This window comes from Molossus molossus, unplaced genomic scaffold (genome assembly GCF_014108415.1).
Source record: "Molossus molossus isolate mMolMol1 unplaced genomic scaffold, mMolMol1.p scaffold_m16_p_1, whole genome shotgun sequence".
NCBI lineage: Eukaryota > Metazoa > Chordata > Mammalia > Chiroptera > Molossidae > Molossus > Molossus molossus.
This window is the reverse complement of record NW_023425344.1, coordinates 126203463-126221745: the sequence shown is the minus strand read 5'-3', so window position 1 is coordinate 126221745 and position 18283 is coordinate 126203463. Positions and strand designations below refer to the sequence as shown.

At 36.0% G+C, this 18283-nt stretch overlaps 1 protein-coding gene and 1 pseudogene across 2 annotated transcripts in view; one reads left to right on the top strand and one right to left on the bottom strand.

Annotated features, from left to right (window-relative positions):
• Positions 1-18283, bottom strand: part of CUL2 (cullin 2) — a 135031-nt gene that overhangs the window by 16202 nt on the left and 100546 nt on the right. For both annotated transcript variants that reach the window (XM_036259174.1, XM_036259181.1), the window contains exons 12-17: positions 16185-16244; positions 15244-15372; positions 15050-15136; positions 14122-14274; positions 13746-13823; positions 2789-2855 (exon numbers count right to left, since the gene is read on the bottom strand). In XM_036259174.1, the coding sequence (XP_036115067.1) occupies positions 2789-2855; positions 13746-13823; positions 14122-14274; positions 15050-15136; positions 15244-15372; positions 16185-16244 (574 nt within the window). The remainder of the gene's footprint in view (positions 1-2788; positions 2856-13745; positions 13824-14121; positions 14275-15049; positions 15137-15243; positions 15373-16184; positions 16245-18283) is intronic.
• Positions 15836-15925, top strand: LOC118621861 (annotated as a pseudogene).

Sequence of the window (18283 nt, the reverse complement as noted above, 5' to 3'; positions counted from 1 at the left end):
ATTGTAGATCAGCAATTTTTAATTGGTGTATTCCAGCAGGCACACTAGTGAGCCACCAGAATTTTTTAAACATGTATTACCTGACTACTTAATCAGGGACACTGACCTCTCTTCCATTAGATTGTCAAATAAAAAAATGACAATAGCCAACACAATAGCCATAGAAAGTGAATGAACGAAAATTATACCATTTTCTTATCACATCAACAAAAAATATATATTTTGGTGTGCTGCAGAATTTTAAATTAGTTGGTGTTATGCCATGAGATGAAAAACACTGAAAATCATTGATGTAGATTGTTTAATTTTTAAAATTCTTACTTCTATTGGTATTACACTCTCAAAAGATGTTCTCTCAGTTGATAAATGAATTTCACAAAGATAAAGGATAAGGAAACAGACTCAGAGAAGTAACCTGCTCAAGGATACAAAGCTAGTACTTAACTCTACATCTTCTGATTCTAAATTCCTTCAAATGCCACTTTATACCCATTTCCAACAATCTGTGAAGCCTCTTGGCTTATAACATAAAAATACCTGGGAATGTGGAAATGGACTAGAAAAGAGTAATTTTGATTACATGTATAAGTACAAAATATAGGCATTCTCAAGAAACAACTCTGAGTGATTAGTCCATGATCAGAGCCAACATTTTAGGTACTCCAGAACAAGTATCTTAAATATAGATGGTGTTTGGGAACCTTTTGTTTAGTGAATAAATAAACAAAAACAAAGCTCAACTCAATAGTTTCATTGATAGATCACAGGTATTTTCAGCCCTTTCAGTAACTCAAAACAAGAAATAAATTTATGAGGTTAACACCCCTTTCCAAAGGAAGAAACTATTTGGCTTTAATTAAGATATAAACACACAACACTAAAACAAGATTATAAAAACAAATAAAAGAGGTCCAAAAATCTGAAAATTATGGCCCTGCTTGGGAATTTAGTATATAGTTGAAAAACACAAAAAGAAAGTTGTTTTCTTTCCTACTTCGATGTTATTGATAACTGTTTCCAGGTCAAATTCCAAACACAAAAACTATGTACACAGTTTTGTTTTGTTTTCTTTCTGCATACAACTAGTTACCAAACACCAGAAAAGTACAACTCTCATTAAAATTACTTTAGGTTACAGGTTGATTATTGCTAAGGTAATGAGAATAATCAAGAGTTTAAACTCCCCAAGATAGATATGATGGGGAAGTAAAAGTAAATTAAATTCAAGTACATTAATATATATTTGTGCCCTGGCTGGTTTGGCTCAGCGGTTAGAGTGTCAGCCTGTGGTCCACAGAGACCCGGGTTCAGTTCCCATTATTGGCTCAGCGGTTAGAGCGTCAGCCTGCGGTCCACAGAGACCAGGGTTCAGTTCCCATTAAGGGCATGTACCTTGGCTGCAGTTTGTCCCCGGCCCTGGTTGGGTCATGTGGGTGGCAGCCACTCGATGTGTCCCACGTCGATGTTTCTCTCTCTCTCTCTCTCTCTTCCTCTCTCTCCTTCCCGCTCTATCTGAATAAAAAATGGAAAAATGTCCTCGGGTGAGGATAAAAAAAAATATATATATATATATATATATATTTGTTTTTTTAATTATCTAAAAAACTAGTCCAGCAATATTTCCCTTAAAATCAATTATATTTACTAAATGAGAGCAGAAAATATTCACAAGATATAAAATTAAAGGCCAGCGAATAAGTTACCACTTATTAAAAATATCAATAAACATCTCTATTTCACAAACTATTGAAAAAATTAAAATGCCCCAGTTGTTCAATAAAGATAAACTTTTATAAATATGTATTACTATATACTAATTATTATGACCTAGTATTACTACCATAAGAGATCACATTCCAAATGTCAATTAGTCAAATAAATGGCACTTAAGAGAAACTACTTACATGAAATTATTCTTAGGTGAATAAATAGAGAGACTTGCCTAATAAAGGTTATGGGATTTTCTTCTACCATTTCTAAGAGATACTTTCTTGTACCATTTCTAAGACATATCAACATATACACCCTTTCCTTCTTATAGAAAAGTTAGTTTTCTTCTTAAAGAAAAGTTAGTTTTATTGCATTTTTCAAAGCATAGAGAAAATATGTTTCTTTGACTAACATCTTCAGATAACTTAGAGCAATTATACACAGTGTATAATCATTCAGGTATTACCTCTACTTAAAATAATAAATAATAATAATTGTTAACTAATAATAATAAATTAATAGTGACTCTCCCTGATCCAGAAAGAAGCAAAGGAAATGATTAGATTCTGGTTCATCTTTTCTAAAACTGGAAATTAACTGGGACATTCTGCAATTTGCTAACGGTACCAAAAATAAAAATCAAAAGGTTATGTCTCCTTATGATGCTATAAAAATTAGTTATAATAGTTAATATAATGTGTGTTTGTATCTGGCATATTTAGAGAGATCACGGTTTTCAGAGTATTTAACTCATCAAGTTCCTAAATAAAATTCTAATGTATATAAAAAGTTGCTTGCTACAGAAATGTAATAAACCATTATAAAATTCAGAAATTTAAAAAATAAGCAGTAATAATATAAGCAGCATAACTATTAAAAAAACTGCTGCACTTGATTTTCTTTATTAGTTGCTTTAATGGTAACCAGAAAGGAATGTAGAAGAGAAAAGATTAAAAACCATAATGGGGGGTAGGGGGAAGCAATCTACAATTAGGCTATAGAAAATTTCTTTCTAAATTATTAATATAATCAGAGCAGATCAATTTCATTAAACTAGATATAATTAAGTTCATTTTACCTGTGCAGAGATAATGTAACCATGTAAGTTTCCTCCCACTGAAATGCTGGCTGTAAAATAATTCAAACTGTAAAAAAATTTTAAAAAATCAAATTATTTTCAGTTATGTAACAACTTACTTGGCTATTAATACACTAAAAAAGTTAAAAAAAATGTCCACATATAAAAGACATTATTGCCCATCTGGTATACCTACTAATTTTACACATGAGAAAACACATTTGTGCAAGTCTTTAAGCAACATCATACAAATATTACTCCAGCTCTTTTCACTTACAACCTTGTCCAGGGTATTCTCCACTAAAACGCAGCCCTGTAAATTTGACTTTTTGTATAAATTCAGAAATGACATAATGATTCAATATCATTTTTTAAAGTTACCAATTTAGACTTCATAAATATTAATTACTGATCCAAAAAACCATTATATAAATTTTAATATGAAAACACAAGCCATACCTTTATTTCTAATCTATTGGCCAATGTATATCTTTGCTGAAGGACAGGATGACTAATATATTTGTGGTTACCTATAAAGTTACAATTATGATTTAACTTCCACATCTAGTCAAATACTAATACAAGAAAAGATTCAGAGTACTTGTTTTTGTATCTTATTTCATTCATATTATTGCAAAAAATTAAATTTAACATTCTATTATTGTAACTTAGAAATTTTTTGTTGGACTGAATGTGTAATTGTAGGACACCAGTCCAAAACACACAGAGTTCATATCTTTTTTAAATTATTATTTTTAATTGATTTGAGAGAGAGAGAGAAACATCAATTTGTTGTTCCACTTATATTCACTGGATGGTTCTTGCATGTGCCCTGACTGGAGATGAAACCCACAACCTGGCATATCAGGATGATACTCTAACCAACTGAACTACCCAGCCAGGACAGAGTTCCTATCTTTTTTTTTTTTTTTTTTATCCTCACCTGAGGACATTTTTCGATATTTTGTTCAGATAGAGTTGGAGGGAGAGAGAGAGAGAAACATCGATGTGAAAGGGACACATCGAGTAGTTGCCACCCACATGACCCAACCAGGGCCGGGGACAAACCGCAACCAAGGTACATGCCCTTAGCAGGAACCGAACCCAGGTCTCTCTGGACCTCAGGTCAATGCTCTAACCACTGAGCCAAACCGGCCAGGGCCAAAGTTCATATCCTTTAACGAGCTGTTACATAATATACAGTGAGAAGATAATACTGAAATATAAAAAAGATAAAAACTTAACTTTATTGCAAAAATGAAAAATAAATGCACCATCTCACAATTCAGAATTATGGACATTTTCTTTTAGGATTTTTACTGATTTTGAGAGGAAAAGAGGAAGGGAGAGGGAGAGAAACATTGATATGAGAGTGAAACATCAATCAGCTGCCTCCTGCATGCCCCCGAAGGGAACAAGTCCTTGTGCCTTAACAGAATCGAATCAGCAACTTTTCAGTGCACAGGATGACTGAGACACACTGGCCAGGGTGTGAACAGACTTTTTAGTATGATGTACCACATGTAATATACCTAAAGATTTTATTTATATATCAAACTTTACCTTTTGTACTTTCAAAAAGAAGTTTAAATAAAGCAATTAGTAACTGACCTACCAGAGGCATTATGTCCATTCCTTACAACAAAACTGATAACTGCTAGTCAAGGGAATTAATAAATTCTTTCAGCAGTTTATTCCAACTTTGCCTTGTCCTGGGAAGCTCACACTTGTCAAGTATGTTTCCCTGTAAGGGAACATCATTCTCCTCTATGAGCAAATCCACCAATCCCTTTGCATGATAAATAGGAAATGACTGGCAACTGGAATACTTAAGATTTTCTTCCTGGTTCTAATGTAGGTAAAGAGAAAATAAAAATATGTCATAAAAGGATCCTAGAGCCTTGGCCAGTTTGGATCAGCGGTTAGAGCATTGGCCCGCGGACCAGAGAGATCCAGGTTCAGTTCCTGCTAAAGGCACCTACCTTGGTTGCAATTTGTCCCCAGCCCCAGTTGGGGTTGTGTGGGTGGCAACCACTCAAGGTGACTCTCTCACATCAATGTTTCTCTCTCCCTCCCGTGCTCTTTTCCTCCCGTCTCTATCTGAAGATGAATGCAAAAATGTCCTCAGGTGAGAATTAAAAATAAAAAAAGGGATCCCAGAGATATGCTTTGACTAATTAATAACCTCCAAGGGTGTCAATAAAATTCAATTACTGCTATACAACTCAATTATGAAACACTTATAATAAATTTGTAGACAAAAGCAAATTAAAACATTTTTTTAAACCAAACTTTAAAACCAAAGTTTAAAATACTCTTTACAAATTATTTAAGTATAAAACTAGCTTTAGGATATACATTCAAAGCTCTGAAGGCACATGTCTTACCTCCTTTAACTTTTCTGTTTACTCCTAGCAACTGGTACTATCAGTAAAGTTTTATTGATGATGATATCGATATGCCAAAAAAATCCCATTCCTTTATCCTTTAATTTAAAATCTGATAAGCCAGTCATAACAAAAATATTCAGGTCAAAGGGTTCGATTCCTGGAAGGGCACATGCCCAGGTTGTGGGTTCAATCCTGGTTGGGGCACGTAGGGGAGGCAGCAATCAATGTTTCTCTCTCTCTTTCTCTCTCTCTCTCTCTCTCTCTCTCTCTCTCTCTCTCTCTATAACAAAGAAAAAAAGCATATTCTTGTGTGAGAAAAAAAAAAGTTGCAAAACCTTGCTTAACTATACCATAAAATAATCATTATCAAAGTTTATTAGTAACAAATATATCTTGACTAAACTTCAGCATCTTTCACATACCATTTGAGGGCATAATCAGAATTCAAATGCCCTTAAAAATGAACATTTCATATTCAATTCGTTTATTCACTTCTAATTGAGAGTTGCATTAATATACATTATTCAAGTTTGTGGACCAGGTAAACAACAAAAAAGAAATAAAACAAAATTTACTGGTCAAATGTGCAAAATAAATTACTTCTAATTAAAGCTTAATTTCCAGTTTTAAAATTCATATATGTAAAATGAAAATAATTTTTGATAAATAGCTATATTAAAGATTAAGATATAAAAAATATAAATGATCACTAATGTAAAATGAATTAATTTACATGGGGAAAATGTACACTGTTAAGAAACACAGATGGGTTTTCATTCCTATGTAATTGAAAACTTGGATTAGGCCCTGGCCGGTTTGGCTCAGCGGTTAGAGCATCGGCCTGCGGTCCAGAGAGATCCGGGTTCGGTTCCCGCTAAGGGCACGTACCTTGGTTGCAGTTTGTCCCCAGCCCTGGTTGGGTCGTGTGGGTGGCAACCACTCGATGTGTCGCTTTCACGTCGATGTTTCTCTCTCTCTCTCTCCCTCCCACTCTTTCTGAACAAAATATCGAAAAATGTCCTTGGGTGAGGATAAAACAAAAACAAAACAAAAAAAACTTGGATTAGGATAAAATAAGACTACAAACTCCCTCTACTGGTAATTAAAGAAAATCCAAATGGAAAGAACAATATTCTTAGAAGTATAATTTCACAGTAGGAAAGAAACCCACTTCCTATTCCTAAGTAAGGAAACTGAAACCTGATGAAGGTCACACATTAATAAATAGAGTTTAGCCCTGGCCAGTTTGGCTCAGCGGTTAGAGAGTTGGCCTGCGGTCCTGAGAGAACAGAGTTCGGTTTCCGCTAAGGGCATGCACCTCAGTTGCAGTTTGTCCCCGGCCCCGGTTGGAGTTGTGTGGGTGGCAACCACTGGATGTGTCTCTCTCACATTGATGTTTCTCTCTCTTCTCTTCCTCTCTCTCTCTCCCACTCTATCTGAACAAAAAATGGAAAAATGTCCTCGGGTGAGGATAAAATAAAAAATAAATAAATAGAGTTTATGGTATTAAAAATTATTAGTTTTCCTAAAATTTCTCAAACAAGGAGCATCTGGTCTCAGTGTGCCCCATATCTCTTCCTAAGTGCCCCCAGGCCAAGCACTAGCAGCAGCTGGCCTTGGTTCAAAGCTTGGCCTCTACCGGGCACCTACACGCCTAGTTGCAGCTATATCGGCCTATCGCTTTGTAGATCGTGGTGGGTGGCTCCCGGCAGAACCAAGGTGAAGGCTGACCCTGGCCTATACCTCCCAGAAGACCCCAGTACACACAGTGGACAGCTTCAGACTACATCTAAGCACCAACCATCCTCTTCCATAAGCAACACACTCAAGAGGCAGACTCAGTGGGCACCCAAGTCCCACTGAAGCAAGTCCTTTTCTGTGTGTGGGCCACTGCACAGCTGATCCTGGTCACAGCCAGTACTTGCAGCTGATGGGCCTGGGGGTTAAGTCCTTCCCACTGATATGCCAATAGCAATAAAGGCTTAACTACAACAGGAGGGTGTACACAGCCTCCAGGGAAGCAAGGTGTGTGGTGTGTGTAGGGAGGGGAGGCATGCACCTGGAGCACCTACTTTGGGCGAACAGGGAGGCTGTGCACCACTGAACCCTACAGGACACCTACTACATAGGCCACTCTACCAAGCCTAGGGAAAGTAGCAGTTCTATTTAATACATAGAAACAAATGCAGGGAGGCTACCAAAATGAAGAGACAAAGAAACATGTCCCAAATTAAAGAACAGAACAAAACTTCATAAAAAAAACTAAACAAAATGGAAGCAAGCAATCTACTAGATGTAGAATTAAAAACACTGGTTATAAGGATGCTCACTAAACTAAGGGGAAGAGTAGATGAACTTAATAAGAACTTCAACAAAGATAGGAAACATAAAAACGAAACTAGAGCCCTGGTTGGTTTTGCTCAGCAGTTAGAGTGTTGGCCTGCGGACCAGAGAGTCCCGGGTTCGGTTCCCACTAAGGGCACATTCCTCAGTTGCAGTTTGTCCCCGGCCCCAGTTGGGGTCGTGAGGGTGGCAACCACTCGATGCGTCTCTCTTACATCGATGTTTCTCTCTCTCTCTCTTCCCCTCTCTCTCCCTTCCACTCTATCTGAAGATAAATGCAAAAAGGCCCCTGGGTGAGGATAAGAAAAAAAAATGAAACTAGAAAACAAAAAAGAGCCAGTCAGAAATGAAGACTACATTAACTGAAATGAAAAATACATTACAGGGAATTAACAGCGGGGTAGATGAAGCAGAGGATCAAATCAGAGATTTGGAAGATAAGGAAGCAAAAAACACCCAATAAGAACAACAAAAAGAGGGTGGGGATAAACCACAGAACTTATATGCATGTATGCATAATCATGGAAATAGACAACGAAAGAAAAAGAACAAAAGAAGGAATACCAAAAAAAATGAGGATACCAAAAAAAATGTTGCCTCTGGAACAACTTTAAGTGTACCACCATTTGTATCAAGGAGGTGCTAGAAGAAGAGAGAGAGCAAGGAATTGAAAACCAATTTGAAAAAATAATGACAGAAAACTTCCCTAATCTGGTCAAGGGAACAGGCATACATGTTCAGAAAGAGTTAGTCCCAAACAAGATGAACCCAAAGAAGCCCAGACCAATACACATCATAATTAAAATGCCAAAGGTTAGACACAAAGAGAGAATATTTAAGCAGTAAGAGAAAAGCAGTTAGTTACCTATAAGGGAGTTCCAATAAGACTATCAGCTGATTTCTCAACAGAAACTTTTGGCAAGAAATACTCAAAGTGATAAAAAGCAAGGACCTACAACCAAGACTACTCTACCCAGCAAAGCTATCATTTAGAATGGAAGGAGAGATAAAGAGCTTCCCAGACAAGAAAAAGCTAAAGGATATTTGCATATATGCATAACCAATGGACACAGGCAATAGTGTAGGGAAGGCAGGAGGGGCATGGGAGGGGGGAGGAGGGAGTCAATGGGGGGAAAGAGGGGGAGTCATCTGTAATACTTTCAACAATAAAGATTTTTTAAAAAGCTAAGCCCTGGCCAGTTTGGGTCAGTGGTTAGAGCACTGGCCCACAGACCAATGAGTCACAGGTTCAATCCAGTTGCAGCTCGTCCCCAACTCTGTTTGGGGTTGTTCAGGAGGCAACCAGTCGATGTGTCCCTCTCACATCAATGTTTCTCTGTCTCTCTCCCTCCCTCCTTCCCACTCTATCTGAAGATAAATGGAAAAATATCCTCAGGTGAGGATTAAAAAAAAACTAAAGGAGTTCGTCACCATCAAACCAGTATTACATGTAATGTTAAAGGGTCTTATTTAAGAAGAAGAAAAAACAAAAAGGTAAAAAATATGAATAATAAAATGGCAATATAGGGTGGGGCAAAAATAGGTTCATAATTGTGAGGATGCAAAATACAAAGTTTATTCTTGCGTTATTTATTAATTACTGTATTATTTTCCATACGAACAACTGTAAACCTACTTTTGTCCCACCCTGTACATATGTATCAACAACTGAATTTAGAAAACAAAATAAGCCCAGCCGGTGTGGCTCAGTGGTTGAGCATCGACCCATGCACCAAGAGGTCGCTGGTTCAATTCCCGGTCAGGACACATGCCCAGGTTGTGGGCCCAATCCCCAGTGGGGGGCATGCAGAAGGCGGCCAGGTGATGTTCTATCTCGTCAATGTTTCCATCTCTCTCTCTCTCCCTCTCCCTTCCTCTCTTTCTAAAAATCAATAAGGAAAAATTTTAAAATAAATAAATAAACAAGTGGAACAGAAACATATTCACAGATACAAAGAACAATTTTTTTGTTTTGTTTTGGGTACGTTCCCCCAGCGGGAACCAAACCCAGGACTCTCTGGTCTGCAGGCTGATGCTCCAATTGCTGAGCCAAACCAGTCAGGACCAAAGAACATTTTTTACGGTTGCCAGATGGGAAGGGGTTTGGGAGCATGAGTGAAAAAAGTAGAAGGGATTAAGAAGTACAAATTGGTAGTTAAAATATAGTCATGGGAATGTAAGGTATAACATAGAGAATACAGTCAATAATATTGTAATAACTATGTATGGTGTCAGACAGACATGAGATTTATCAGGATGATCACTTAGTAAGTTATATAATGTCCTTTTTAAAAAAATTTTGTTTATTGATTTTTAGAGAGATAGGAAGAGATAGGGAGAGATAGAAACATCAATGAGACAGAACATCAATCGGCCACCTCCTATATTTCCCCCACTGGGGATTGGGCCCACAACCTGGGCATGTGCCCTGACCAGGAATCAAACTGGCAATCTCTTGATGCATGGGGTTGACATTCAACCACTGAGCCACACCAACCAGGCAAAATGTCTTTTTAAAAAAATATGTTTTTATTGATTTTATTTTTTTTAAGAGAGAGAGAGGAAGGGAAAGAGATAGAAACATTGACATGAGAGATAAACATCAATCGGCCACCTCCTGCACGCCTCCTACTGGGGACCAAGCCCACAACCAGGCATGTGCCCTGACTGGAATTGAACCAGGACCTCTCAGTCCATGGGACAACTCTCAAACAACTGAGCACCTGAAACTATAATTGAAAAACAAAATTTTTTTGTCGCCAAAAAATAAAATATTACTATTGGAAAATAATCATTTAAAGGGGTGAGAGAAGAACAACATAAAGACACTTTATTTCTGCCAGCCCCCATCTGCCTTAATTTCAGTCTGAAAAGCAGGCTCCTAAGAAGAAATGAAAAGACTGTCAAAGGTGAAGGGTCAGTTTTTCTTGCCGGTCACAAAATATGAAAATGCCTTTACTTTTTGGTTACCTAATCCCTTGCTCTAGTTTGCATCTATCCTTTCTGCAAACTTCATAATAATCTGGGCTAATACTCTGCCCATCCAAATGAATGCTCTTCATACAGTTTCAATGGTTTTTGTTTTAAAGACTTTTCTAGCCCTGGCCAGTTTGGCTCAGCAGTAGAGCACTGGCCTATGGTCCAGAGAGACCCGGTTTCGGTTCCCGCTAAGGGCATGCACCTTGGTTGCAGTTTGTCCCCGGCCCTGGTTGGGTCATGTGGGTGGCAGCCACTCGATGTGTCCCCTTCACGTCAATGTTTCTCTCTCTCTCTCTCTCTCCATCCCACTCTATCTGAACAAAAACTGGAAAAATGTCCTCGGGTGAGGATAACAAAAAAAAAAAGACTTTTCTAAGAAAATGCAAAAATCCTAAATGACACCTCTATTTTGAAAGTCTACTTAATGCCTGGTATCTTGAAATCCACCTGGTTGTACTCTGCTATAACCACTACTACTTAATTATTACTTGTTCAATCAGCTACCGTTTGAGTACTATACACCAGGCTAAGTGCTTTAGTGCTTTACATGATTTCATTTCATTTTCATATTAACACTCTGAGGTAATACTACTGTCAACTAACAAAAAATTAAAAAGTTAATTGCCCAAAGACACAGATCATAGTAAATGACAGAACTGATATTTGAAACCAGAAATTATGATTCCAGAACCTACACTGTTATTTTATATATAATCTTTATTTTGAAAGAAACAAAAATAACATACTGTAAAAAATAATTCAAACTACCCATTGTGAACATCTCTGGAAATAGTGTAATCAAATACCATTTCATTTTAAACTTCATAAATGTATGTATAACTCAATGGTTCACAACCTCAAATAACTGCCAATCAGAGGCTTTTAAAAGACAGTGAGAAGAGAACAAGAAATCAAAAACCTATTTGAAACAATAATGGCAGAAAATTTCCCTAACTTGGTGAAGGAAACAGACATACACGTCCAGGAAGCACAGAGAGTCCCAAACAAGATGAACCCCAAGAGGCCCACACCAAGACACATCATCATCAAAATGCAAAAGGTTCAAGACAAAGAGAGAATATTAAAGGCAGCAAGAGAAAAGCCGTTAGTTACCTACAAGGGAGTTCCCATTAGACTGTCAGCTGATTTCTCAAAAGAAACTTTGCAGGCCAGAAGGGAGTGGCAAGAGATATTCAAGGTGATGAAAAGCAATGACCTACAACCAAGATCACTCTATCGGGCAAAGCTGTCATTTAGAATCAATGGCCATATAAAGACTTTCCCAGACAAGAAAAATCTAAAGGAGTTCATCACCACCAAACCGTTATATGAAATGTTGAAGGGTCTTTTTGAAGAAAAAGATAAAATATATGAACAAACAAAATGGCAATGAATACATATCTATTGACAATGGAATCTACAAACAAATTAACAGGCAGAACAGAAACATTCTCATAGATACAGAAAACATTTTGTTGGTTGCCAGATGGGAGGGGGGTTGGGGGAATGGGTGAAAAAGGTGAAGGGATTAAGAAGAACAAATTGGTTGCTAGACTGACAAACCTCAAAGAGAAGGGGGTTGGGGGGGTGGGAAGAAATAAGCCAAAGAACTTATATGCATAACCAATATACACAGACAACAGTGTGGGAAAAGGCAGGAGGGGGGCGGGAGTGGGGAGGAGGGGGTCAATGGGGGAAAAATGAGGAACATCTGTAATACATTCAACAATAAAGGGGAAAAAAAGATCATGAGAGTTCTGTAGACAAAAAATACTACCCAAACTTCCATCCAATCAAGAAATAAGAAGCTTCTTTTGGTGAGTTAGAGAATCAAAGAGTCACTTTCATGAGAAATGAAAACATGTTCACTCAAAAACTTGTACATGAATGTTTATAGCAGCATTACTCAGTAGAAACAACCCATATGTCCATCAACTGATAAATGAATAAATAAAATGCAGTATATCCATACAGTGGAATATTTGGCAATAAAAAAAAATGAACTATTGACACGTGCTACAACATAGATGAACTAAATTATGATAAGTGGATGAAGTCAGTTACAAAAGACCACATATGATATGACTCTATATGAGATATCCAGAATAGGCAAATCTATAGATTGGCTAGGGAAGGGGAGAAGACAGTTGGAGGTAAATGGGGAGTGATTACTAATGCATAGTGGATTTCTTTTGGAGTAATTTTAGGATAATTAAATGTTCTACAATTAATTGCGGTGATGATGGTTGCAAAACTATGTGAATATACTGAAAATCACTAAAACTGTATACTTTAAATGAATGAATTGAGAGTATCATTGTTTGAATGTTTATGTCCCCCCAAATTCATATGTTGAAATTCTAATGTGTAATGTGATGGTACTAGAAGGTGGGGCCTTTGGGAGGAGATTTATATCATGAAGTTGGAGCCCTCATGATGGAATTAGTACTACTATAAAATAGACCCCAGACAGCTCCCTAGCTCCTTTTACTATGTGAGAATACAAGAAGTCTGTAACCTAAAGAGGGCCCTGGCACATGGTACCTTGATCTCAGACTTCCAGCCTCCAGAGCTGTGAGAAATAAATTTCTGTTGTTTGTAAGCTACCTAGTCTGCTATATTTTGTTATAGTAGCCTGAATAGACTAAGACATCTGATATATGAATTATATTTCAATAAAGCTGTTAAAAGATATAGTCTGTACAGTCTCATTAAAAGCTTTTGGTAAAGTATTCTAAGGTTTCTATTCAGTCACATTCTAAGACAACTTTTACTTTGAATTTTCCAACTTCAACCCATTTTTCTAGAATATTTCACATTCCATACATATTTACCTAAATAACAGCCCAGAAATAAAAATAACTACTACAAGGGATAAATGAGGTATAAAAATGGTTCAAAATTCAGATAAAAAGTTAGAAAATGACTGTTTTAAGTAGGTTCTAAACTTTCTTCTAATATTAAATTTTTTTCTAATTTAAACCTGCTAAAAAGCAGATAATACAATTAACTAAGAATAAGAGACATGGCTTTACAAAGAACTCTATCACAACCTTAGCATTTGAATTTTAATATTAGTAACTATAATAATTTACATTCTTCCTACAAGTACACTAACTATAATTTATAAATATATTTTTATAACACAAGCTATTAAGACTTTGGAAAAAAATTTTTAAGGGATATAACATGGAGACAATTATTAAAACTCCTTAGATTGTCTAATATATATTCTGCAAACTTACCATCTGTACACTTTTTTCCAATTCCTGGGGAATCGCAAATGTAGATGAAGGAGCCTGAGTAAGAGGCCATGCACCAGCCTAGAAGTAAAAAAGTAAAATAAAAAGTTAAACAGACAACATCTAACTTGAAAATAAATATTTATAAAATGATTTAAACAACTAAAGCACCTCTTTTTTCCTTACTCAAAATATTGATAAAACTCATCAGCATCACTATCATGGCACATTTCTTTCCAAATCAATATAACATATAACTTTAGAAGCTATAATCCATTGATTGAAAGAAATGTAATCAGGCCTCCATTTATTAATCCTTTGGATCAGACTATTTTAAATGATCAGTAAATGCCTACAATAATAAAACATATATTCATACCTGTAGAACATATATTTGAAAACTAATTCCCAAATCTATTACTGTGTCTTGATTTTTGATAAAATTGTTGAACTTATTGTTGAGATCAGCACTGACACTCATATCTGTATACATCCGATGTAGCTTGCTGGTAAATTCATAACCACATGCTTGCTGTAAAAACAGTTTTTAAAAATATGTGATTTAAAAAGAAAAATAACAAACCATATTAATAAGAACACATTACTATTGCTAGGTCTATGATCAAGGGTCTGCATATTATATTCAAGTCTACTATACAGGAAAATTATCAACTACTGAATATCTCAGGATAAATATAAATCAGCTACTACTTATTTCATCAATGTTTACACTAAAATGATACAAAAATAAACTAAAATTCAACTGCACTACAAAACTTGTATTTAAAGTAATATTTTAGGTATATTCATTTAAAAGTAATAAAAATCTGCCCAGCTGGTGTGATTCAGTGGTTCAGCATCGACCCATGAAGAGGTTGCCGGTACGATTCCAGGTCAGGTCACATACCCTGGCTGTGGGCCAAATCCCCAGTGTGGGGCACACAGGAGGCGGCCAGTCCATGTTCTCTCTCATCGATGTTTCTATCTCTCTCTCCCTCCCTCTTCCTTCCTCTCGCTCTAAAAATCAATAAAAATAATTTTTTTTTAAATAATAAAAGTATTACAAATCTTTTAACACTGTTTATCTTGTGGATAAGTCTGTATCAATATAGAGAGATCTATCCTTTTAGTAGAGTATTTGCTTATCCCACCATATGAATATACCATTACACATTTAACCAATAACCTGTTGAATTATTTCCTATTATTATATATAATCCTATTATTATATATAATGCTGCAATGAACATCTTTATGTGCTAGGGGAATAATTTCTAGGATATTATCAGATCAAAGGCTTAAGTTACCTTTAATTTATTGATCATGGCTTCTTCAGAATCCATAGACATTGATAACCCGTGAATTAAACGTTTCGCCAGCATTCTTGCGTAGAACTATATTAAAAAATATTTCTAAAGATTACTTCCTTTCTGATGACTTTACTTTAAAAAATAAATCAAATCTGACTAAAACAAATAAAACTTCTATATTCACAACTTACCTTTTGAAAAACATCCTTATCATCGATATATTTGAAAACAGTAATGAAGCTGGTAAGTTTATCTTCCACTTCATTCTCAGTCATCCCCTTCGCTGATTTCTTTAGTAAGTTGTCACAGTACTTAGCAAGCTCAAATAGAAATTGACAGTAAATTTTATAAAGGGCCCTTCTGTACATATTATGCCTCAAAAGAGGCTAAGTGACAACAGTACAAAATATCAATAAATAAGGACTCTGACATCCTAAAGCTGATGTTTTAAAAATTATGAACATGAACTAAAGAACTTAAAATATATGTCATAAGGTAAATTTTTTTAAAACTATAAACAAGTCAAAAATCTAATCAACACTTAGTGAACAATAAAATACTGACAGAAGTTTCAAAAGAACACCTACATGAGTTTTGAGTAGTTCTATAACTTTTGACATTAAACAAGTAGTTTTTTACTCTAACATCCACCTTATAATTAAGTTCCTTTAATGGTTATAAAAAAAAAGTAAGCATCAAATTTCTTTTCAATTTCAGATAAAATCTCTAAGAGAAGTAATACAAATTATTTCAAAGCAGACATACTTTAAAACCCAAACTTCAGTGCCTGCCTTCAGCAGCACATATACTAAAATTGGAACCATATAGAGATTAGCACAGCCCCTGCATAAGGATAAAGCATTCCATATTTTTTAAAAATGAAACCATAAAATGAAGTATTTTTTTCCTTCAGTTATTTCTTCACAAAGACTATAGTATATACGGCCTATTGCATTCCTTAAATGGCAAATTATATATGATGTAGATAATCATTTTTATTTTAAATAATTTAGTTTCATGTATTTTTTTTCTGAGAAATGCTACAAAAACAAATTAATTTTAACATTTCTCTGTTTTTATTTTCTAATATTGATGTTTCATAAGATTATTTTTAAGCAATCATCAAACTTACCAATTCAGGAGCTTTGCAAACAGACTTGGGTTCTCTATAATTTACAACTGATGTAAGAGCCTAAATAGAAAACAGGCCAGTAATTAGCCTTTAGTAATAGGGTATAATCTGCATGTCCATAAATTATTACTCCACATAAAACACAGCATTTTGGTCGTCGTAGTTCATTTTGTTTTCATTTTGAACACAGGGTAAACTCCTCTAAGTGCATGCCTCGTAATAGTTATAAACAATTACATATCCTGTTCCTACTGTATTCTTTTTTAAAAAATTCTCACCCAAGGATATTTTTCCATTGATTTTCAGATAAAGTGGGAAGGAGGGAGGGAGAGAGACAGAGAAACATCGATGTGAGAGGGACACATCAACTGGCCGCCTCCCACACAACCCTGACCAGGGCCAGGATCAAACAACAACCAAGGTACATGCCCTTGACCAAAGTCGATCCCACAACTCTTTGTTCTGTGGACTAAAACTAACTGCTGAGTCAAAACGGCTAGGGCACTACTGTGTTCTTTATATCTCATTACTGATATCTGAACACAGACAAAATTAAGACTACACTTTTAAAAATCCTATAACAACCATATAGACAAATTTCCTTTCAAGTGTACCAAAATTCAAGTTTGTAAAATAGCCCTAGCCAGTTTGGCTCAGCAGTTGGAGTGTCCGCCCGTGGGCCAAAGGGTCTCAGGTTCAATTCCCGGTCAGGGGCATGTATCTGGGTTGCAGGTTCAATCCCTGGCCCTGATATGGGATGTGCAGGAATATCGATGTGTGTGTCTCTCTCACATCAGTATCCTCGGGTGAGGATTAACAGCAACAACAAAATGTTTGTAGAACACATTTATTTTTCTTTCAAATATTATTCAGGATAGCCTACATATTATATTCAAAAAAAAATATCAGCACTAAAAAATTAAAAGTATACATGTTTTTCAGAACATGAGTTTACTAACAATTCCCCTTATATGGCATAATCATGAGAAATTGAATTCCCATATAAAATTCAAATTTAACTATTCAGTTGTTAATTTGAAAGTTATGTTATTATTATTTTGACTTTCACATTTAAATTAAAGTTAATCTCCATGTCAAGATTAGAAATCTCATAATTAGAAGCCTCAATCCTGAAAATGCCTTAAAGAATGAGTAAATAAAGAGAATTCCAGTTAACCCTTAAACAACATGGATTTGAACTGCATGGGTCCATTTATACCCAGATTTTTGTCTATAAATACTGTAAATATATTCTCCTTAAGATTTCTTTTTTCTTTTAAAAATATTTTTCTTTATTGACCTTAGAGAGAGAGGAAGGAAGAGAGAGAAAGAGATGGAAACAATGATGAGAGAGAACATCAATCGGCTGCCTCCTGCATGCCCCACATTGGGGATTTGGCCCACAACCTGGGCATGTGCCCTTACTGGGAATCGAACCAGCAACTGATTGGTGCATGGGTCAATGCTCAACTACTGAGCCACACCAGCCGGGCCCTTAAGATTTTTCAGAGAAAGAAAGAGAAACATCAATCAGTTGCCTCCTGTAAGCACCCTGACTGATCGAACCTACAACCTGGGTGTGTGCTCTGACTGGGATCAACTCCAAGACCTCTCAGTGCAAGAGATGACACTCCAACCAACTGAGCCACACTGGCCAAGGCCTCTAAGATTCTCTTTTCTTTTTTCTTTCTTTCTTTTTTTTTTTGTTAGCGGGAGGGAGAGAGGGAGGAAGAGAGAGAGAAACATCAATGTGAGAGAGACACATCCAGTGATTGCCACTCACACAACCCCAACGAGGGCCAGGGACAAACTGCAACCAAGGTACATGCCTTTAGTGAGAACCAAACCCGGGACTCTCTGGTCTGCAGGCCGATGTTCTAACTGCTGAGCAAAACCTGCCAGGGCTAAGATTTTCTTAATAACATTTTCTATTATCTAGCTTACTATATTGTGAGAATATAGTATATAATAAATATACAGAATATGTGTTAAGCAACTGTTTATGTTATCAGTAAGGCTTCTGGTAGTATCAGTAGGCTGTAAGTAGTGAAGTGTTTGGGAAGTCAAAAGTTATACATGGATTTTCGACTGCAAGGGAG